The sequence below is a fragment of the Xiphophorus maculatus genome, chromosome 21 (genome assembly GCF_002775205.1).
Source record: "Xiphophorus maculatus strain JP 163 A chromosome 21, X_maculatus-5.0-male, whole genome shotgun sequence".
Classification (NCBI taxonomy): Eukaryota; Metazoa; Chordata; class Actinopteri; order Cyprinodontiformes; family Poeciliidae; genus Xiphophorus; species Xiphophorus maculatus.
In genome coordinates this window covers 17,692,482-17,716,120 of record NC_036463.1, presented here as the reverse complement: position 1 = coordinate 17,716,120, position 23,639 = coordinate 17,692,482, and the positions used below count along the sequence as shown (strand labels likewise).

Sequence of the window (23,639 nt, the reverse complement as noted above, 5' to 3'; positions counted from 1 at the left end):
GCCCTTGCAACTTCCGCCCTTGCAGTTTCGCCAGGTATTCGCTCTTTGCTGCTGCTAGTCTGAAGGAGCTGAGCGAGGAAGTTGCATGGGCAAGATGCTCTGTGGGACTGCAACTCCACGGCAGAGTTTTGGGGGTAAACATTTGGGCTTTCATGAGTGAATAACATTATGAAATGACAAAGTTTACAAAACTTGTTCGTACACAACACCGCTCCCTTTAAGATTATCTGTCTCCTTTAACCACATGTCTTCCAGTCACAGGAGTAAAACCTTAACTGTAGTTATGATGAGAATAGTAACTGGGTCCCATTAGCAGCCACTGTGCAACTATCCAGCAGGCCCAGATGATAGGGGGGAAACATCTCCATGCAAATATTCCATTATATCCCAAAAGCTCTTAAGGGATCTTTTATGAACAGCGCAGCAGCAATAGATGCCAAACCGAATCACCACAACAAAGAAAGATCCATACCATTAGCTCAACATATACTCCCCTTTATTTCAGAAAGCGGCTAGTTAAAATGCTCTCCTAAAATTGCAAAGCTAAAGCTTGTGTGAACGGCTGCAGGGGTCGTTCTGGGTCATCCGCAAACACATACAGCTAAATGCCGAGAAGTAATGACTGCCACCCCTGAACAAAGCCTCCTGTACAAGGCCTGACAGCCCGAGACTGACAGCTTAATCATTTCCAGCTCTGTATAATACCATGAAAGGTTCGTCTTCCCAGACAAATCAAAAACACCGAGGCTGAAAGGCTGAAGCAATTTGCATGCAGCTCTAGATAAAATAATGTATCCTTTTTTTTTTTTTTGCCTTAATGGCAGCTTGGCAATTATTATCAAAAGCCGATGAAAGATAAAAACTGTCTTCATAGAGCCAACAATATGCACAAAGATAATTGCATAGCGATAGTTCACCGAAAGTAATTTCACGACTTTCTTATGAACTGAGAACTTTAGAAATCCATCTAAAATATCAAGACCAAATGCATTAGACAAGCAACAAGCAGTAACGGATAGAGACGCACCAATCTGTTTGGCCGGCGGAACTGATTAGCCGATTTTGTCTAGATAGCGTCTGATTTGGGAACAATGGGTCAAATACTAAAAATATAAAACATTCTTCCTTGTATTTGTTTAGGCAGTCAAAACTGAGAAATCCTACCATTTCCAGACAGTAAATGCATCAACCAACGTTGTATTTTGATAATGTTTTAGAAAACAGATTGTAATCGAAGGGGAAAAAAAGGTTTGGAATATATATCTTATAGTACATATTGTACAATTAATATATATTTTAGTTCCTTTTCTGCACTTTTCCCCACTGTTCTGTGTTCTTAATCATTAGAATCGAGAAAAATCTGAATCAGCCAAACGTCAAATCATTTTAATACCAAAAGAAAAAATAAAAACAGTCCTGAACTGCATTTCCTCCTGGCAAATGACATAAGGCATGAGCTGACTAACAAACTAGTGACTACTGACTAGTGATTAGTGCTCTAATTGATTAGTCACCAATCTCTTAGCCAAAGAATCTGATTTTAGAGAGCGAATGAGCAATTACATCTTCACAGAACCGTAAAAAAAAAAAAAATAAAGGTTTAGAAAACTGGTTTTAATTCTGTTTTTCTACAAAGGCAGAGAAGCAGAGCGACGATATCTCGGATTCACCGAGTGGACAGCAGCTCCCCCACTAATCACTATCTCACAGAGACCCTGATCCCCAAGCAGCACAGTGTCCCTCCCATTTATCATATGCGACTTTTTGTTATTGCACTTTAGTCTTACCATGATCTGAGCATGGATCTCCATTGCCAACAAAACCGCTCAAGGTTAGGTTCAAGCAATAAGCCAGCATCTTGACAGGGACAGGCAGACATAAAGATGAATGTGGGTTTTTTTTTGTGCAGGGTACTGAGACTGTGACACAAAAGCATGACAGTGCAGAGCATACACACAAGCCACATAAGGTATTAATGCATTGTAAAAAAAAAAAAAAAAAGGAATTAATGGTAAAATCTTGCAAAATGCTGCTGCCAGAAATTTACTACAAACTACGAACCCCCTGTATGTCACAGTAGAATATAGTTCATTTCATTTCAGTGTGATAGTTAATACCTTATTTTTGTCTAAAGCTAATTAAGCTTCAAATCTGACAGATTGAAATGAGATGATGATGTACAGTAGAAAACCATCACATCATTTTCTGTTTCTTTAAATCTACAGAAATTTGATACAGAAGTGTAATCCTGATTATATGTAATTTTGCTTAGTTTCAGGAATTCTTCCAACTCCTTTTGCCTAACTGTAATATTTAATGTCTTTTAACATAAATTAGAGTTTAGGGAGTGGGGGGGGGGGGTGAAAGTGTAGCTTGATCACTATCAGTTATTATCAATTTTGCCTTCTCACGGTTTTTTACAGTTATTTTTACAGACATTTTTTAACAGTGCACAGGTTATGTTGGAAGATGGAGAATCACCATTGATGAAGACAGTCACTATTACTAATGTTGACGTGCTTGTTGCTTATTCCTATTCACCTATTTTATTTTTGACATATTTCATTCTCACAGAAATACATTCAGTCTGTCTTTTCCAGAACAAATTAGGAACCGTGCCACAAAGCCAATATCCCAACTTTAGATCTACTAGTCCAATTAAATCAGGGTAAGCCAGTAATGGTAACATTATCTAGGAGTTCTCAGTTGAGTTTGGATCGTCAGTATAAAGAAACGAGCAACGGCGCATCGCTCCGAATATCAAACTCCAACATAAATGGCAGTAAGTGCAGAATTTCATTGTCATTCAGGAGGAACAAGTGTGGGGCAGCAGACGAGGCAAAATCTAGGAAGAAGCAAACTCACCATGGACGGATAGAGTCCGAACACGGTGAGGGAAAGGAGCGGGTACAGGACGCTCAGAAGGACCCTCATGCTGGCAGGCTGCGGGCGGCCACTTTCCTCCCTGGGTCCTCGGTCCTTTCTTTTTTTTTTTTTTTTTTCCACGCGGAGCTGCTGCCTCGCGGCGTCTTTGTTGTTGTTGGGGTTTTTTCTTTTTCTATGACCGAGGAACCGCAGAGAGCGCGCGCTGACAGCGGTACGGAAGCCACGCGTTCAGCGGCATCACACCCACCGGTCCCCGGTGCTCTGTCTGGAGGCGGCGCCGAGGAGGGGGGAGGAAAAGGAGGAAAAGTTTGAAGTGGGGGAGAAATATTTAAATATTTTAGTCCTTATGTGGACTGCAGGGGAGGCGCACCAAGTGACATCACTAGCTAGATAGATAGATAGATAGATAGATAGATAGATAGATAGATAGATAGATAGATAGATAGATAGATAGATAGATAGATAGATAGATAGATAGATAGATAGATAGATAGATAGATAGATAGATAGATAGATAGATAGATAGATAGATAGATAGAACACAAATAATCACATAATTATAAAATGGAAGGAGAACTATAGAAAACCATAAAAAATAGACAAGTGTGGCATGGATTTGTATTCAGCTTATTTTAATGTGACACCCCTAAATAAAATTCGGAGCAACCCCGTGTTTTCAGAAGACCCCTGATTAGCAAATGTAAATAACGAAAGCGTAATTTAATCTCAGCTGTACTGTGGTGCCCTTGAGAACAGCCTCGTGAAGGTAAAAGTATGTACAGCAGACAGGTCGAGCCATTTTGTCTTAAGAGAATGGAACAGTATGGGACAACTGCAAGCATAGCAAGACTCGGTCTTCTGCCTTAACCCGCCTCTCGGGTGGGGAAAGCATGAGTAAGACAGTCAAGAGGACTTTGGAGGAACTGCAATTTAGTTCAGGTGCAACAATCTACTGGCAGGATAATAACTACTTACCTACCTGCCTACCTAGCCACCAACCTACCTACTTGTCCTCCTACCTGCCTGCCTAACTAGCTATCTCACTACCTATATCTATGTTTCCACTTACTTACTTGCCAGCCTGCCTACCTACCTCCATAACTACTTAATATAATATATATATTTCCAGAAATGTTCCACAGCTTTAAAATACAGGCACTGTCTGTTTAGAATATTTAGGAAATCTTCAGTTTTCAAATATCTAAGTGAGCTAAATGAATCCTATTTGGGTCCAGCTGAGAAACCAGCAGAAATATTTTTCATTGAGTGCTCTCTGGCATGATAAGAGGCAGAATCATCCCAGTAATTGTCTATAACTAGGTAACTAATCTCTGGGTATACGTACATTCAAGTTTCCATGTGCAGTTGTATATTTCAATGTCAACTAACATCACATAGAAGTTGGCGTTCTCTCAAAAAGTTAGGTAAAAGGGTGAATATTAAATTTTGATACTCATTCACTGAACACGCCAGCATTCTCTCTCCTGATTTTTATCAGCATAGAATATTTGCCTGCTCTTTCAATTTGTCAATATTGAGATAATTTACTATGTACTCATTATTGAAATATTTGAATTGTGTATAGACACATTCAAACATGCAAGAAATTGATTTTTTTTTCTTCTTTTGACGCAATTAATTTACACATATTTTTAATAGCGTTTGACTCTGGTTCAGTATTTTATTGCTTTGATGTTATGTTGTGTTTTTGTTTTCAAAGTCTGTTTTTTTGCTTGAGTCAATGTTCCTTTCCCTGTTTTTTTGCTCTCCAAATCCTTATTATTGAATCATCCCCCCTGCGTACAGTCAACAGTTTAGCTCCCTCAATGTAATCGACACACAGGCCAATCAAACATGCTCACACACACACACACACCCCCACACATGCATTGCTAAGGAGAAAAAACAACAACAATCAAGCAAACATACAACAGTGAAGGAAGATGGAGTAGCCAGAGAGAATTCACTCACTCACAAGGAAAACATTCTGATTCCATGTTTAGACCCTCTATCGTCTACGGGTGCATTCACACCCGCCCGGTTTGACCCTCTTTAATTGAACTCTGGTCAGTTTGTCTTGAAAGTCCGGCTCGTTTGGGGAGGTGTGAATACGCAGTCCAACTCTGGTCCTCCTAAAAAGCTGAGTCTGTTTTCGGTTTAAATGAACTCTGGTGCAGTTCAGATGCATATGTGAACACATAGCCACTCCAAAAGCAGGGCGCTTACTATTGCCCAGGGCATTCTGGGTAAATTCTACCAACACCATCTTGTGACTCTAGCTTTATCGCGAGAAATGGGCTATGGTTAAAAAGAAATTCTATAACCAATAAAATCTGATGCTACTTCATTTTTGTTTACATTTTGTGAAGAAGGAAGTTGCGTTCATGTCTTCTTCTTCTGTGGTTCTTGGCGTACAATGCATCGTTTCAGATGCTCCTATGTGGTAAAACTATGTCTATTTATTTACAACAACCTTTCAAATATGATTTTTGTTTTTACTTTTGATGCATGTGCGCATGGTTTTTATCATATTTGGATACACACAAGTAACAGGGATGCTCATGTTTTAGCTTTAAAGCATTTGGTTTTCTGTCTAAAGGTGGCCAACACAAACTACAAGATGTGTTTAAACCACCGCGCATCGCTGGGCAAATTGCCGCAGAGATTGAGAGTCTCATGCCCTGAGAAAGTGAACTCAATCGTAAAACCACAAGGATGTGAAACAGGCTTGGTGACAATAAAAACCATTTGGAGATAGAAAGAAAACGCCACCTTCCATTTCTCCCTACTCTGTGGGAGGGGAAGGCAGCGAAGAACCCCTGCTTCCTCACGACGCTCGATCTGCACCGTTGCTGAGGGGGCTTTTTATTTGGAAGACTCACGCTTGGTTTCCCTGCTGCTCTGTGGTTGCATTCATGACGTTTTTGTGAATATCGCAGGTATGTCGTATTCATGAAACCAGTCGTCAGTGGAGCAGCAGAAGAGGGGGGCATAAGATGCTGGTTTAGGCTTCCATGAAACGCAGCCTGGGGATTGCCGTGAGATTCTGTAGCAAATAGAGGACACTCTAATCTGGTCATCTACAGTATAGTCTGAAGCAACAGTTGTACATGTTACCTTGTATTGTTGATCTGAATCTGTTAAAGCTGAGCTGTGTAACATTTATGGAAAACATGATTTGTACATATTTGTTGACGGTGTTACTTTGTGTTGACATTATAACATGACACAAATAATCTGCAAAAGTTTTGTGGGCCATCTGTAGAAATACACCACTTAATCTGAAGCAACCAATCAGAGCCAGGAGGAGGATCTTAGCGCTGTCAAATACCCTCATGTGCTTTACGCCCTGCCCCTTTCTCTCCATTAGCTTTGCTGGTTTCTCACACCAGAGCCGAGGTAGCTAGCATAGCCACAGATGACAGCCGGTAAACAGTTTTCCTGGAACGGTAACTGGCTTATCTGCCATAACACATTGAACAGCACGTACACAAGCATGACTGACAGCTCTAAGATCCTCCTCCGGGCTCTGATTGGTTGCTTCTGATGGGGGGGCGCTGCTTTTCTGCAGATGGTAGCACGACAACAGGGAAAAGGCAGAAGAGCTAGATTTTTTTTTCTTGCAGATTATCTGTTATTCTGTGACAACATAGTGACAGTTGAAACAAATTTGTCAAAAAACATGTTTATAAAAGTTACATACTGCAGCTTTAATCTATAATTACTTTTCGGTCTCCTCTTTTTGTTTGGTTGTGAACCAAGCACGTTTTTTTTTTTAACAGAGAGATTGCTCCTTTCTTGAGTTTGCAGGCATATTTGTTTAACGGGATGTGACGTTTTGCTTCATGAGATTCCTGAAATGTTTTCTTTTGATTTGATCGTTTTAAAATTCGGAGGTGGGGAATCTCCACGCTCATATTTGTCTAACTTGCATCATTAAGTACAGGCAGGAACTTCTGAGCTAAAACAAACGATCTTTCAGACTCTTTTTTTTTTTCCGTTAATACAACGAAAAGCAACAAAGACATCATAAAACTGTATTAATGATGCATATCATCCCGTGGTGAGTCACCTGACAAAGAGCAACAAAAACAAAAACCAAATGTTGGGAAAGAAATCTGAAAAGACACTCTAAAACGCTCCATCTTGTCGAAACAAAATCCAGAACACGTCCTGTACGCACTCACAGATCCTCACGGCTCTCAGTAGCAGAAGAGTATAATAATACTCTCGTGCTCCAGAAAGACTGGACCAGGTCCTATCGTATTTCTTCACTGAATCTTGTGGTCTGCATCGCAGCTTTTCCTTCTGTAAACACATCATTGCATCTCTCACCCACCAGACAAAAGATGGAGGTCGAGCATCCTTCCAGTTCAAGAGTATCACCGTGCAGACAGGCAAGAGCAGTTATATTACACTGAAGAGAAGCACGTCTGTTTGATATAGCACTCAAAAGAAAAAAAAAAAAATGCTACAAACGGGCCACGATCCAAATCTTTTTTACAGACATGAGAAAACGCCTTAAAGATAGCAACCTGGTTAATCACGTAAGACGCTACAAGACCAGAACATGTGACGAGTGGCGGCTGCTGACTGACTGCGCTCGGTATGATATGTCTTCCTTTGGTTAAAGGAGCATGGTGAACCATTTTAAATGAAATAAGGCATATATAAATAAGAGCATGAATGAATACGGCTGTTGCTAAGCTATTAAGCCTCGTCCATAACCTGTGCTCCCACATCCTACTCCTAGGCTGATTTAGCTTGTTTACGTGTAAGCTGAAACGTCAACAACCTTCTAAAATCAGGGTTTTGATTTTCTGAATAATCTTTTCCTTAAACAGTAATGTGTAACGTCTTCCAGACATCACTGAACGCGAGGAAGTATTTTTTTAATCGATTCTGAACCGTCTTTAGTTTTTTTTTTTTTCCCCTCCCCACAGCCTTCTCAGCAAACAGTCTTTCACAGAAGCTGCTGATATGCAAAATGCAAACGTTTCGGTTGAAATGAAATGCTTGTTGCAGCTTCTGTGTAATTTTGTGTTCAGAATGTGAACGTATTGAAAGCTTTCATACTGGGGGGTTTTTTCTGCCTAAAAGCTGCTGGTTAGTCTGTTTTATCCGCAAATATCTCAGATCAGAATGGCAGCCTGGTTTGCTCCTCACATATTTTTTTTTTGCTTTTTTTCCTCCTCCATACTGTGTGAAACTATATCCACATCTCCAGGTATAAATCTACACAACCCACACTTGGAGTGGAAGTGTAAACCCTCGCTCCTGAGCGACCCAGACTAGATTACATCGCGCTTCTGCCGACTCTCTTTTTCATACACCAGGCTCGGATGCGATGCCACGCGTCTCGTTTCTTATGTTTTGTTCGCAATGTGACGCGACGTTCCCGCCGTATCGGATATGTTCTGCCAGGGAACAAAGTTTTCTTAGAGTACGTCATATTTAGGGTTCTGTTTGGCCATAAGCTTTTTCAGTTTTGTACAAAAAAAGAAAAAGAAGATCTTTTTCTTGTCCTGGCAAGAAAAAGATCCATGTCAGTATCTTAATTAGGCAAGAATAAACTCTAGTCCTTGTGGGGGAAATGATTAAAACAATGAAATCCTATCTGCAAAGTGGATTACTGAAAGAGAAAAGCAATCCGAGAGTGATGCAAGGCCTATTCGCGGCGGTATTATAGACTTTGATAGAGCCGGTTTAGATGGTGAAGTTTGGGGTAATTAAAATTAAACAGACCACTACTGCTGGGAGACCGTTTCTATATTCTTCCAGAAAATTGTGTTTTTGATCTCCAGGCTCAGGCTGATCTTCTGTCTGTCATGTGTGAAGACGTTACCACAGCTCTGTGTACAGTAGATGCCTCTGCATTCATGAGATCCCGTTGACCCAACGGCTCAGTTCGCTAATATCCGAAGGATCTCGTCTTCTCTGTGATGTAAAAAAAAAACAACACTTTTTAACATTATTTTATTTGTCTGAGAAAATCTTACGTTAACTAAAAAGAAAGAAAAAAGAAACAACAAACAAACAAAGAACATTAGTCTGTGTCACCTGCCGGTCAGATTTTCACTGTTTTACAGCCGTTGTCAAGGGCTGAAAAAATAAAATCCTTCATTTAGAATAAAGCATACATTTATGTACTTTGTGAAGATCTACCTTCATAAAACACAATAAAGTTTGTCATTAAAACAATTGCAAAATGCAGAAGAATTTCAGGAATTTACATTTTTGATACTTGAAAGTAGAGCTGTAGCAACTTAAACTGGACAGATGTTCATAGACCCATGTAACCCAGGAGACTGTGGGTACATGCTGTTGGTCGGATGCTGCTATTCCGATTTGAATATGAAAAAGGATGCAAATGCAAAAATAAGCAAAAAAGAAAAAAGGACTCTGTAAGCAAGGGAGGAGGCGAGGGAACAACAAAAATCCACAAAGATACAAAACCTGGAAAAAAAAAAGATGAGCCAAAATGCAGCCGAACACTGAAAACTTTTCTGAACAGGCAGGAAAAAATATATATTTACCTCGACTCCAACTAAAATTGTCGAAGCGCTGGGACTCGTGGGATTTATTCATGCCTTAAGAAAAAAAGAGAGAGACAGATTCACCAGGAAATATCTCCAAAAGAAGCAAAAGAAAAACTATTCCAGCAGCATATTTTAAAAAAGGAAAAAAAAAAGCCAAGTGAGCAGTGGTTCCGACGGGAGTCTGAAAGGATATGAACAGAAACAGGTAAACACCAGGAAATATAAACTATGACAAACAGGAGTGCAGCGTCAAAGGTGCACACTGATACAGGCGTATGTATTAAAAAACCCCGAGGTCTGGTCGGTCAAGGGAAAAGTTATCAGAGCAAAAATAAAAATATGGATGATCCCTCAGGAAGCCCCATGATGAGAAACTAAAAGCTGGAATGCCAGAAAAGTGTCTGCAGCAGCGAGAGGCCAGGAGACGCAGGGGCGACCGGACAAACACCCGCAGGGGCGACCGGACAAACCCCCTCAGGGGCGACCGGACATTGAGGAAGGCTTAGAATGAGGTTTGCACTCGAGAACCCTCACAGTGCCCCTCTGTGACATGAAGCACAGCAATAACTCAAGACATACACACACGTAGAAAAAAATTAATTGGAACCCGGAGCACGTCTTCAAAACGCAAGGCAACAATTTTCCATCCAGCGAGAAACGATTTCTTGCTAAATGCAGAGGCGGCGCAGGTGTGCGAGAAACGATCCTCCACCTGTTGAACTTTTGGTCACGACCTCTGACGTTGCGACCGTGAAATTTTACGTCTTTAAGATTTTCTAAGACAAGTTAAAAAGAAAGTGGTGCATAAATGAGTGGAAGGAAGATAATATGCGACTGCTTTAAAAAAAAAAAAGATCTGAAAAGTTTTATCTGGTTCACCACATGTAATCCTAAAATCTCTCCTTTGTGCTCTACTATAGGAAAGTCAGAGCACGGGACATTATTTAGTCATAAGATAATACATCTGTTCTTTTTTTAGCATCTTTTCTTAAGATTTTTTTTTTGTCACTCTCTGCTTTTCTCCATGTCGTCAGAACTGCATTTCTGCGCTCGCCGCGTTGTCCTTCCACTGTCTTTCCTTCCTTTGTGTTGTTCCGCTTTTATTTTCCGACTTGCTCTTTCCCAGCATCAGTTGCTCGGCAACATCATGTGGCATTTGCTGCAAACGGGGGAAAGAAGAAGAAAACAGAAACAAGAAAAGAAAAGGTGTCAAGAAAGAAACAGTACTTTGAGTGTGCGGGGCCTTTTGTCATGTCGTGGAGCTGGTGGGTTTTGAGAAGCTTGAACCGACCACTCCGCTTCTGTTCCTCTTGTTGTGCGGCTCGTCTACTTTGTGCTCCTAATAACCTAAAATTGCGGGCAGAAATGAGGGGGTCCATCGGAGCTTATCGTTTAACTGGCACTACCCGTCTTTCCGTCCGGTTCTGTAGGAACTGTGCGAAAAAGCGCAGCGGTGGCTTTGTGCTTGTGCTAACTTCAGTAGCAGCTACGTGTCGGAAGTCTCCGCGGCGTCTTTGGCGGCAACTAGCCAAACGCTGGTTGATACTGGATAGCTTTTAAGAGACATTTCAAGAAAACGCATTCGCTGAATTGGAAGGATACGAGGGCTCATTTCGAACTGTGGACATACTGTACATTCGCACCTTGAGATAATTAGCCTGCAGAGAGTTCCAAGTGTTGGATCTGTTTCTGCAATTTTCTAAACGGCAAATGATGTTGAAAAAGTTGAAAAATAAAAAATTGGCCTTCACCTTCATGGTAAAAAGATTTATTAAAGGGGCAGTATCATCGAAAATGTACTTTTTGAGCTTTACCTTATGTTACAGTGTTATCTAAGACATGATTCTTTTAAGCTTGTTTGAGAAATCTTTTTAATGTCCCATGGCAACCGATCCTATTAGCAAAACGCTCGGTGTGACCCAGCACCGCCTTCGAGGACAGAGCTCTTCCTTCCTTCCTTCCTTCCTTCCTTCCTTCCTTCCTTCCTTCCTTCCTTCCTTCCTTCCTTCCTTCCTTCCTTCCGCCTCACAGATCACCCTTCCCCCCCCCCGCAACTTTCCCACTGAGCTCCTTCAAACAGCCAGCAGCACTTAGCAAACACCTGGTGGAGCTGAGCATCAGCTGGGCTCGTTATAGGACCTACTTCTCAATATAGCGCTGGTAAAATCGTTGTTAAAGGGTTAATAGAGGAGCCATGTTGTGATGACTTCCTGAAGGCAGAGTTTTCAAAAAGAGCAGAAGTTTCTTAAAGTGACAGAGGCCCAATTCCAAAGCGTTAAATTGCGAAGTCAAAGAGAAAGAGTCAAACATCAAATGTTAATCTTGTCCATTCATGGCGACAAAGTAAGTAGATTAGACTTTGACTGGGCCACTGCAACTTCTTGGTTCTTTTCTTCTTTCTCTTTCTGTTGCAGAGACGCTGCTGTGTTTGGCGTCGTGTTTCGGTTGATGAACAAATCTCAGCCAAATCTCAAGCTGTCAGGAAGGTGCTTCAGATTTGGATCCAGCGTCACTTGCTAGCCCTCTGTCATCTTGCTGTACAGTTTAGAATGAGCTATTTGTTTCCAGTCAAGCTCTTAAAATTATGAATAACTCCTTGGCATCACAATCAGATACCAAGCTTTATGAGTTTTCAACGCTTCAGCGATCCTTGGTTTTCTTTTTATTAACGTTCAGAAATTGTAGCTCGGGTCATCATGAACTCTTTTAATAACAGCTGCAAAATAGCCGACATCTTTATCTGGAAAGGCATTCTCCATAAAATACGACGACAGGTTTCAAAACATTCTCTTTCGCTGAGATCGAGAACTGTCTGGAAACAAAACAAGGTTGCGCTCGCTTTTAATATCTTGGCTTCTTAAACACACTTGGGTTGTGTGTGTGCCGTTATGGTGATTGTATTAGCTGCACGTGATATAGATCTTTAATTGTTTGGTGCTGTGTTATGTGGCATATTATTATTTAGTATCTCAGAAAACCTCAGCCAGGGAGTTGTGTATCAGTAAATTGCTACATACGCTTTGGGCAACACATCAGAAACTCTCTCTTATCACTGGAAAGAGGGACAGAAAGAGAATTTCCCCCAAAATTGTCTGTGGATTAAGTCCTCTTTAGTCTCATCTGACCCAATTTCACTACCATTTTGGAGATGCTGCGGTCCTCCTTAAGGTGGCGTCCACTTCAAGAAATTTGTTGCCGCAGAAAGACAAAAAAGGCGAAAAGCAAATGTTAGCATGATGTCTGAGAAATCCAAGCTAATGACATTTTATAGCTTAGCTTTGTTCACTGCCTAAGCAAAAGCTGGAACAAATTTACATGATATCTAATGTCTAGCATGACGTTTCTGTTACCTACAATATACAGATCAGGATAAAGTTGACTGATCTGTATATTGCAGGTGTCGCTGCTGTTGAAATTAAGCGAGGACCCGACTGCAGAGAGGCAAGTAGAAGCAGGTGCGGCTAACCAGTGGAATGCAGAACAGCTGCGACAGAACCTGAGCAGGAAACCTAGACGAGGTGACTAATGAACACAGTGGGAAATAAACAAGAAGCAAAATGGTCTGACAAACACTAGCCACTGACACCAACATGAGAAGTTCAGAAGGAGAAGGTGGACTCAAAATAATAATAATAATAATAAAGTCTTGTTTATCCAAAATACATTTTTCCAGAAGTCTGATGGTTCATTCAGAGGACTTTTTCTGGTCTCTTTTATATGAAATAAATAAATGTTGGTCTATTTTCAAACACTACCGTCACAAATATTTTATTTTCAATAGATTTGTGAACCATCTTTCTCACTGGCAGGTTAACGAGCCTCATCATTAAGGTCATTGAGGATGTTCTTCCTCACTTAGCATTGTGCTGACACACCCTCAATGACATCATAATGACATTACTACTGCTTTTATAGAGATGGCCGCAGTTGCTGATATTATTTTCACGAATTAGAAACTTGAATGGCTTGTAACATCATTGACGTCAATATTCCTCATTAGTGCGTTGCATTTTTTAAAAATATTTCTTTTAAATTCACCTTTATTTGTCCAGGTAAACGTCACGGAGACAGGAAGTACCATTTTCTAGAGCGTCCTGGTTTAAATATGAATGAGTAATTACATGTTAAAACTCACCATACTCAACTATAGCAGCACTGACAGTCTACATTATATTGCTAAATCATTGGCTACTTTACAAGATCTCTCACCGAGGATATTAAGTTCAAAACATAAATCTATTATTTATTACGATCCCTTCCCTCTTTGTTATGGTAAGACTTTCTGAGAAGAAGCCTGGGAACTTTTAACAACAACAACACAAGGACCCCAGCATGCACAGCTAATTGGATTGTACAGTGAACCAATTAGCTTCAGCCTAAATAATTGCTTCTCGAGAGCTGAATAGCCTCTTGAGTATGAGTCCTCTTTACACTGAGCCAAATATGGATTCCTTTATTAGCCTGCACAATAAAATGTGCCTTTGCTTATTAGTTCTGTGTGATATTAAGGGAGGTAAAGATCGGATGAGAAGTGTAAACCCCGCTGTTGCCTTTGCAAGTTGCATTTACAGGGCTACGCTAACCAGGCGAAGGATTAGCTCAATTAACTCGGAACACGCTTGAAGAGGAAATATGTTTTGGCTCACCAACTTTAAATAACAGTGATGAACTTCTGCAGATGAGGCCAGATCCACATGAAACATAAACCGGCAGCTCACATCAATCCAACTAGCAGTTGAGGAAGATATTTAGAGATAGAATGTTTTTTTCTGTTCTCACATTAAATCTGGTTTCAGCTCAGTAAGGGTGGTCAAACATATTTCTGTTTGCTTAATAGAAGAAGGACAATCACAATCAACGAACGATGTCTTGCTTGACTTTCTTTGAATTCAGACGTTTTATTTATTTATGCTACAATTACTGTACCTTTAAAAAAAATTGAGTGACGCCCCGACGATAAATACATGTCTTTACAATTCTGGTTGGTTTATAACATTTTGATCAACAGGTATATCTGTGGCTGTGGGGGGGGGGGGGGGGGGGGGGGGGGGGGGGGTTAAAGGCAACATCTCCCAAAGCAGGAAGTGGCCTACAGAGCAGGGCATTCTGGGTAAACACAATCAAACATCTGAGCCAAGTCGTACAGCCAAAAGGCAGTTCTTCAAAAAACTAAGGACTTTTCTTCAAACGTCTGTATTAGAAGAAAGTGTTTCTAATTATTCTAACAGTAAACAAGTGGGAAAACAAAATTGTGTTAAACTTAACTGGTCCAAAATGTAAGAAATGTAATGTCTGACTCTAAAAATAAACCCTGCTTATGTCCCTTTTTAAACATGTGTAGGCCTCTGTTTTCAGCTGGAAAATTGCTAACATATTTATGTGTCTAAATAAACATCTGGCTATGTTTAATTGTCCATTTTCAATATCTTTTTAACATTATTGCTCTTTAAAATAGCAAGTACTGACACAAACTGGTTTTTGCAGTGACATAGCTATTATACATTTAGAATCTTGCAAAACTAACACAAGAGTTTAAGTAAATATATTCACTTGTGTGAGTTACAGTTCAGATTTGCTACCTCAGAAGGCTGAAGCACAGAGTCTTAAAGATTTACAGGTTATACATGCAGAGCTAATATAACGCCAATGGGGAATATGAAAGTGACAGGGTCGGTGGATGTAGGAATAATAAAAGAAGAAGGTTTGTGGAACTTGCAGAGTTTTTCCACACAACATAAAATATTAGCGCTGCTCTGTAACACCGAGTTTAATTAATTCCATTTAATGAGCCTTGCTCTGTCTCATTATTCAGAGCTGTAGACTCATTATTTAAGGATTCAAAAGTCAAACAATAGTCAAAGTACTTTGCTTTGAGGAATAAAAAAATATATATTTTTTTAACACGTTTTACAAGATGCCAGAGCTTTTCTGCCTTGTGTATTCATGATGGGCCGCTGTCTACAATTGCTGGAGATAAGAGATAGAGTGTTTTTACGCCAATTTTCCCAACGAGTGGCCAAGCTTTGAGTCTGTGTGATTCACAAAAGCTTCCAACTCCTCTCAACCATTTAGAGGCTCGTCTTTCCTCCCAGCTTCTTTTCCCCTCAACAGGCTTCCACTCGTCTCACAGAGACAGAAAGTTTCCCCCTCAATGTTAGAAGAAACGGCGTGGGTAGGATATTTCGCTCGATTATTATTTTTTTGTTCTTCTCGGATCACTGAGAAGACATTTTGGAAATGCCAGCTTACACCAGCTGCGCTGCATTCTGATTTCTTTTTTTAAAAAAGCGGGGGGAAATTTAAACCGTCGTCTCATGAATCTCACGGTGAGAGAAACCTCAGCATTTGAGTGTTTCGAGCGCTCCGTTTCTGGCGTGCGTGTAAGGACGAGGGCTTTGATTAGAACCTCAGTCTGAATAAGACGAAGCGTCCAACAACTTGGCATCCATTTGAAGGAGGTTCCTACAAGTGGACAGAGAGAAAGAGAGAAAGGACGCTCCGAAGAATAAGCCTAAACACCTGCCTGACTGGGACTGCTTGGCTAAATCCAGGCTAATTACAATATGAAGCTGAGCACTGTTTAGGTTTAAACAGTTCAACAGAAGCTTAAACTAATTTTAAGGGATTATACTGGTATTTGTCGACTCTTGAATGGAGATTAGAGCCCTTACTGTTACAAGTAAACAGCATAAGTGTTATTCAAAGCTCCCTATTATATTATAAAGCCTTGGCTTAACGTGCTATTTCTGAAATTCGTGAGTGATTTTGTTCGTTTCTTCAACTTAAAATGTGTCTAGATGACCAACAAAAACGCAGACCACTCTAAAAGGTACAGCTTTAAAGGTTTATCAAACTACACAGTCTGAAAATGTTTGATTAAAGGAAATGTGCGCAACAAAAAAACACAATTTCGCAATTGCCGTGTTTATGTTTAAATCACGCGTGAATAAGGAATAAGGTCGTTCGCGTTTGTAAATTATTAGAAATATGACGCGCCGTCATCCTTAACACCACTTCCTGTCGTCTCCTTCGTGTTTGCCGCCATTAGCGGCATCCAGGTGTTGATCACGTGACTCGTTTGATGCGGAAAAAGGGTTTCCGCTGCAGCTTTTGGGAAATACACTAGTTTCGACATCGTCGAAAACCGCCCACCTCATTGTACGGTGAAAGCTTTCTATCTAAAAATGTGAGTTGTTTCAAAATTGTCTTGCTTCCATTAAGCAAGTTTAGTTTCATAATTAATTCGCGCTATTATGTGGTCAGCGGAAACGCAGGTAAAAAAAAAAAAAAACAAAAAAAAAAAAAACAACTTTTCACCAGCTGGAATAATAAACTTAACTGAACGGGTAGCTATTTATGTAACTGACTGAATTCTCTGTATTACTGCATTATGTGCATGAATATTCAACTCAGTTGTTTGTGTGGTGCTTTGAGATGACATTTGTTGCGAACTGCTGATATATGAATAAACTGAATTGAATTGCCTGGAAGTGTAGGCGTCACTTAAAGTGTAAGCTGCTAGTTTATTTTGCTAGATAACGGCATTATGTTGTTTCTGGTGAAAGTAGGTAAGGGAACTTAAATAGTTCAGATGTGTCTAGAGCTGGGAGAAAGCGTACTCTTTTCAGCCTGTCCTGGCGTTGTATACAATACAACTTGATTCTGGAGAAAATTATTATTTTCTAGTCCTTATTTGTCCATATCTTCATTACCTGGCTGCACAAAAACTGCACGTTTCTCCTCTGTAGGTCTGAGTCTGAATAGGATGAGGCCAAGTTCATCCTCTGAAACATTCTGCCGAGACACGTACCTCGACTCGGGCTCTGACCGAGCCGCACAGATATAAAATTACCCCAGAAGTGTGTTATTAAAGTGTCAGCCCAGCCACTTCTGGGTCAGCCGCTCAATAATACTTAATTCATCTCTCCGCTGTCGAAGCTTTAAGGTAACAGCCCGTTTTAGTTTTTCTTCCTCCAGTGGATATCTGCCTTTTACTTTTGAAACAAAAATGGACACACACACAAAAAAAAGGTCTAAATTGGCTGGAATTTACTTCTGGTAAAAAGCAGACTCTGCTTCACTTTATGAGCATTTTTCCATTAGTATAAGCCCAGATGATGAGGCAGTTAAGTAAAATGTCAAGAAAGAGTTTTTTAAAAAAGAATCTGTACAGAAAATGTTACGATAAACTACGAGTTTTGATGAGTGTGGGTGAGAGGGTGAATTAGATTTGATCAGATCTTCCTCATGACCTCTGGGGCAGTGAAAGAAGTATTGTTTAGTGATGGCACTGCCAAGTTCCAACCCCGTGCAAGCAGGCTGCATTGAATAATGTCCAGTGTCTGCCTCAGAAGCATTTTTCAGCTCAAAGGATCAAAGCGCTGACGTGTGACATGATCAATCTTCTGCACAAATAAGGGATTTGGCTCTAAAGCTATTGACAAGTTAAGTGGAAATGCAAAACAAAGTGTGTAGATCTCCGTCGTCGTCAGGCTTTCGCATAAACATACAGATTTAAGCTTTGTTATTTTGACAAGAAAAGTAAATCGAGACATTAGACTGATTGCTGGCTCAGAATTGTGTTTGGTCTCCCGCTCAGGAGAAGAACACGTCTTCCATTAATAAGGAACAAGAGTTACTAACTAGTATTTCAGAACAGTACTGAAAGAAACACAATGGATGATGGGTCTTCGCTAAGATACAACATAATTTATTTTGAACCAATATATGTGTTTTTCCAGAATGCTCTGGATACTTTCTCAAAACTTAGAGTTTTTTTTTTTTTTTTCCTGGAACGTACTATACTTTATAGATCTTACTGAATAATCTGAATAATAAAATATTCTTAGAACTTACCGTAGACTTTTTCCGAAAATTCCCCATAACTTCATAAGTTTCCGCTAGCTTTCACCAATTCTACTGGCAGAATGTTTGAAACTGTACTGCAACCTGCTTGGTTACTTTTCTGCAAGTTTACTTCTCCTGTTTCGGACCATTTCCTCTTGAAATGTAAATTAAAACAAAACAAACAAAAAAAAAAAACAACAACAGTTTGTGGCAGTACAATCACCTTTTTTACCCTCATTTCTTTGCTAAAGCATTGGACACGGTGTTGGATTAACAGCCGAGCCAACCGGGGAGCAATCACACCGTGTTGCAGCAATCGACTGATCAACAAACCAGCAACACTTTAACATACTTAATAATTCATCAACTTACAAATAGATGGGTGGAATCGATAACAGATGACTTATTATGTTTTTTCCGCCCTTTGTCGCACTCACACAGCTTCAACCAAACCAACATACCCACTTAAATTGTTATCCCCAGATTTGCTGTAATGAGACGGCGCTTCATTAGAATGCCTCACTTTATCCTTCCTCCAGCTTCATTAATTAAATATGAACACAGAGACCTGTCCCCTCATTGTATTTCCTTTCCCATCCTCCCCCTACCCCTTCAAAGATCTATTCTCAACCTTTCAAGTAAAGCAGTGGCCTTTGAAAAGTCAGGCTGTTAAATGTTTTAACAGGCGCTGCCAAGATGTTTTCCACGATGTCCTCGCCTCGCTGAGAGATTTGCCTCTCTTGTCCTTGGCAGATAAACACAGTCTTCAGGCCTGTCTCCTCGCCTGATATTTAAGAGCGCATCGGCTCCCCCGCCCCACACACAACCCTCAAACCGCTTCCCTTGAGGTGCACTAAAATTTATTGATAGCCGAGGTGTGTGAGTGTGCTGTCCTGCTCGAGATTCACGACCACGATCGGCGAGTCAGATGAGAGAGTGCAGGGCCGCGGCGCATCCGGACTTATTTAAATGAGTCGGGGGGCCTTTGAAGCACCGGACGGGGTGAGCTTTGTCACGAGTCCCAGTGGGTTTTCCAGCCGCCAAACGTCTCTGAGGTTTTTCTAACGAGGGGTAGCCGCGGCGTGCGCCTCAGGGCTTATTCACAAATCACTCGGTGCGCCTCTCTGATCACCCTCTCCGCTCCTTTATCTCCCTTTTTAATTGTGACCTTGAAGTTCACACGTTGGCCTTAAAGGAGGAGAAGACCAAATAAAGCGTTTGGAGAACCATGTCTGTCCACTGAATCACTAATAAAAAAATAAAAAAACAGGCTAGGGTTTTTTTCCTCCAAGGAAATTAAGGGAATGATACCAGAAGTCGTCTTACTGCTGGTGGCCATGATGGAGGATTTTAAAAAAAAGTCAGACTTGGCTCCCTTATGGCAGTTTTGAGCTAAGAACCCATCACTATTGCAGGTCCTCAGATGTTCATTTGAGCTAAAGATGATGCAATTGATTATCAATGATAGATGACTGCTAAAAGGTAATCATCTATTACCTAGCTATCATTAACATCAGTCTTTCCAAAAATCCTTCAAAGCCAAATACCATAAACTAGGTAAAGTTTTTAAATGTTCAAGTGTTTGCGATTAACAAATTACACGAGAACAGTTTAAATTGTTAAAACTGAGATTTCAAGGATTTTATCCAAACTCAACGCTGAATCACACATTCACTGACTACTGCAGTCAAAATGATTCAACCTTACCTCAGAAATGAACGCTAGGTGCACAGATTTCAAAGGTCTCTTCACTGCATCAGGTGCGCTTGAGTTAGATACCCGGACTGTCGACGGGAATGCTTCACCGAATGTTGAAAATACGGCCAACATTTTTCAAGAATTGTTAAAGAAAAGTCCAGTGAAGAGATCATTGCCTTGCACACACAAGAAAAAGAACAAACCAACATAACAAAGGCTCTAAATTGATATTTCTCACAAAGCCCTGCCCTTTATGTCTTAGACATGTCTCTGTTCCCTGGCTCCAGGATCTGCTCCGCATGCCTTGAAGTGCTGCAGAAATCTGCTAATCATTCACTCCTGCAAGTCAGGTGTGTGGCTGAAGGGAAACACCTAAAACAAGAAGGGCAGCGGTCCTTGAGGACCAGAATGAAGAACCGCTGATCTAAATGTCCCTAGTTACACTTGGAAGCACCAACACAAGTTTAATGATAAACAGGCCCCCTTGTGGCAGGAAGAAGAAACGGCCATGCTGAAAGACTTCACGCCTGAACCCTGACACAAACCATGACCTTTCACCTGCTTGTCAAGAAGGTGTTGACAAGGTTTGAGGTTTTAATTTGAATTTGAACAAACCTGCTAATGTTGCTCTTTAAGTTGGTTAATTTGTCCACAGGTTGAATAATTGTTGGGAAGAGGTTACCTTCTGGAAGAACTAAAATAAATATTTCTATCAAGAGATCCAGGACTTTTTTTCCCCCAAAACATATTTTTCCCAAGTTTTATATAGCTATATAAGTTATAGATCTGAGTCTCAAACGGGCCCATAAGACCCTCAGTCACAGAGCGCTGATAATCCCCGCTGCACCAGTGTCGACTTGCTCAGCAACACTCACCAATAAAACCATTGAAATGTACGCATTAATGCTGACACACTGACGATGCTTTGTAACTTAAATAGAGCTACAAACTCAGTTACACAGAAATGTTCAGCTGTAGCAAATTTCTAAAGGGATTCCGCTGACATGGACTCCCATGTTGTTTCACTTCCAAAAGCAAATGACGAGGACAGACAGCTCCGGTCCAGATTAAATCCCAGTACTCTAGCTCTAAACTAGTGATCATTGCAGAGGATTTAAACTGTGTAAGTGTAAATGTCAGAGGGAATTTGCAACATTCACAGATTTTTATTGAATAAGGCCTGAAATGCCTGTCCCAAAGTAGCCACACACACCACAGCAGGTCCAGCATGATTATGGTTGTTTTTCTTTGTGCCTCAGGACATAAATGTTTTAAAACCTTTCCAATGTTACTTTAAACGAAGGTTACTTTTCTGAACTTGCAATGTATTTGCTTGAAATGAAATGATACGCAAGAGTTAGAGGTAAACTGGAAAGTTCTGGAGTTACCCTACAAGTTCAAGGAAAGTAACTGGATTATGTACTTTTTAAATTAGTAAGGCTAGAAAACTGAGATCACAGCTTCTTAATACCTACATCTTTGGTTGGTGATTTAAAAAAAAAAAACCCACACACATCCAATCTATATCCAGGCATTTTTCATGAAAGTGACGCCTTTAAAAACAGGTTAGAACAGTGACAAGATGATGCTTGATGATGGTTCTGTCAGTATTTTCCAACGCTAGTCCTCGGGACAAGCTGCCCATAATGTTTTAGACGTTTTCTTGCGTCATCACACCTTATTTATCATCTAAATCAGGCGAGTTAGAGGAAAAAAATCGTCTAAAACATGCAGGAAGTGGCTGACAACATAGAGGTTCATTCTGTAACCAGCGGTTTACTGGTTCCAGCCCCTTTTCTGTCCATCTCAGTCATCTTGCCATTGTGTGGGCAAGACTCTTCACCTGCCTTAACTCAAATTGTGTAGCAGTCTGACTTTTGTCAATCTGCCCCAGTGAATTAATTTATGGTTGAATGACTGAACGTAGTATAAAGACCTTTATAGAAGTCTTAATAAAGCAGGCTTTCAACCATTTACCTTGCGGACCAGAGTTGAGAAACACAGATCTATGCAAATTTCTTCAAAGTGCAACGACACTAACAACGTCGTCTGACCACTCTATGTCATCTTTTGATGATAGAAGATTGAACTGTGACCTAGGCAGGTTTTACCCAACCTTTGGTTAATCACTTAGAGTTAGACGGTTTAGGAAGATCAACACCAGCCCTCGGAAGGCGCTGTGAGGATGAATCGAGATTAGAAAATGGAAGGATGGACAACAGCAACGTTAGAAAACCAGTTTATTTTTAAATTTGAACAGAATGGGGGACAGATTGATGCAGAAGTATTCTACATACGTACTAGCGGAAGCATAAAAGTGCACGTTCAGTCATCACCAACAGTCGCGGACATGCAAGAAGTTCAATATGTTCAGATCAACAGTCCCATTTTCTATGTTTGGCTGTTAATGTAGCATATTTTTTAGGTCACAGATTTTGGCTGTGTACATTGTGTTGAGGTCACAATGACCTCGGACTGATAAAAAAAGTGTTGGTAACAAGAGAGGAAACAAGAAATCACAGCAAAATAGCAGAAAATAAAAGGTTGTTTTCTTCACCTTCCCGGTCCTGCTGCAAATGAGAGTAACTCTGTCTGCGTTCGCGGGTTTCCATATTTTTGTAGCTGGTTTTATATCAGAAGCTTACATTTTTTCAGCACTCCCACAACAACCCCACCTCCGCTAATACAACCAGTGAATGATTCTCGTTTATTTTCCCTTTCAAAATCAGCCCCCCAGGTCCTTTGTTCACACACACTCGAACACCCCTTCAGCCCCTGCGTATCTGTCGGTCTTTGTGTGCGATACTCACAAATAAACAATCCGCTCTCCACAACCAACTTAGATCTGAGGTGTTAGGTCCACACAAGGTTCGCAGGTTCCTGTGCGCTTGAGAAAAACAACAGATAATCTTTTTTCAGAAGTGCATTCACGCAGCCAGATATATTCTCCTGCGTTGCCATGATAGAGTGAACTGGAGCAGAAGAGATAAAACAGGCTTAAAGGTTATCAAACACGTGGATTACAGATGAGTTGTCCATAGCCATTAGAGTCTACATCTTCATTTATGTAATGCCTGGCAGGTGTGCAAGTTCAGTCATAGTGGAAAAAGAGCCAGTGTTTTGCAGCAGCGAAGAGACTCGTCTATAGGAAGACGACAGGGTGATTGTGCGGGTAAGCAGATCTTCTAGAAGGGTAGTCAGAAAGTTGAAGTTTGGCATCCGGCTCTTAAATTAAAAACGGCAGAGACAACATGCCAGCTAGTGAGTGGTTTTTTTTTTTTATTCTTTTTTTTTATTAATATAATTTAATAAGAATATGTTTAGATTGTTTTGGTATAAAGATTCACTTTACCAGATAAAACTACAAGGCAAAGTAGCAGGGGTAGTGAAGGAAACCTTCAGAAGGATCCAGCAGCTAGGTGGTCCAGAGACAAGCAACAGAGTCGACAGTCACTGGACTTATGAAGAGACGGAGAAGAGGTTGGTGAGGTGAGCGTGAAAAAACTAGGAGGAAAGGAATTAGTTTTGGAGTCAAAAGCTGACGACTCCATGCCAAACCATGGATAAGGCAAAAGCTTTGTCAAAATGACAAGGGATAGAAGAATGTTTGTGGTCAAAGGAAAATTAAATTACAACGAGAGATTAGAGCCAGGAGCAAAACTACAACAG

General features: G+C 40.5%; 1 protein-coding gene across 1 annotated transcript in view; it reads right to left on the bottom strand.

Annotated features, from left to right (window-relative positions):
* The window catches only part of olfm3 (olfactomedin 3), a 36,660-nt gene extending 33,480 nt beyond the window's left edge, over positions 1 to 3,180 (bottom strand). The window contains exon 1 of the mRNA XM_005811474.2: positions 2,866 to 3,180. Within this exon, the coding sequence (XP_005811531.2) occupies positions 2,866 to 2,934 (69 nt within the window). The 5' untranslated portion in view covers positions 2,935 to 3,180. The remainder of the gene's footprint in view (positions 1 to 2,865) is intronic.
* Positions 3,181 to 23,639: the final 20,459 nt, after the last annotated feature.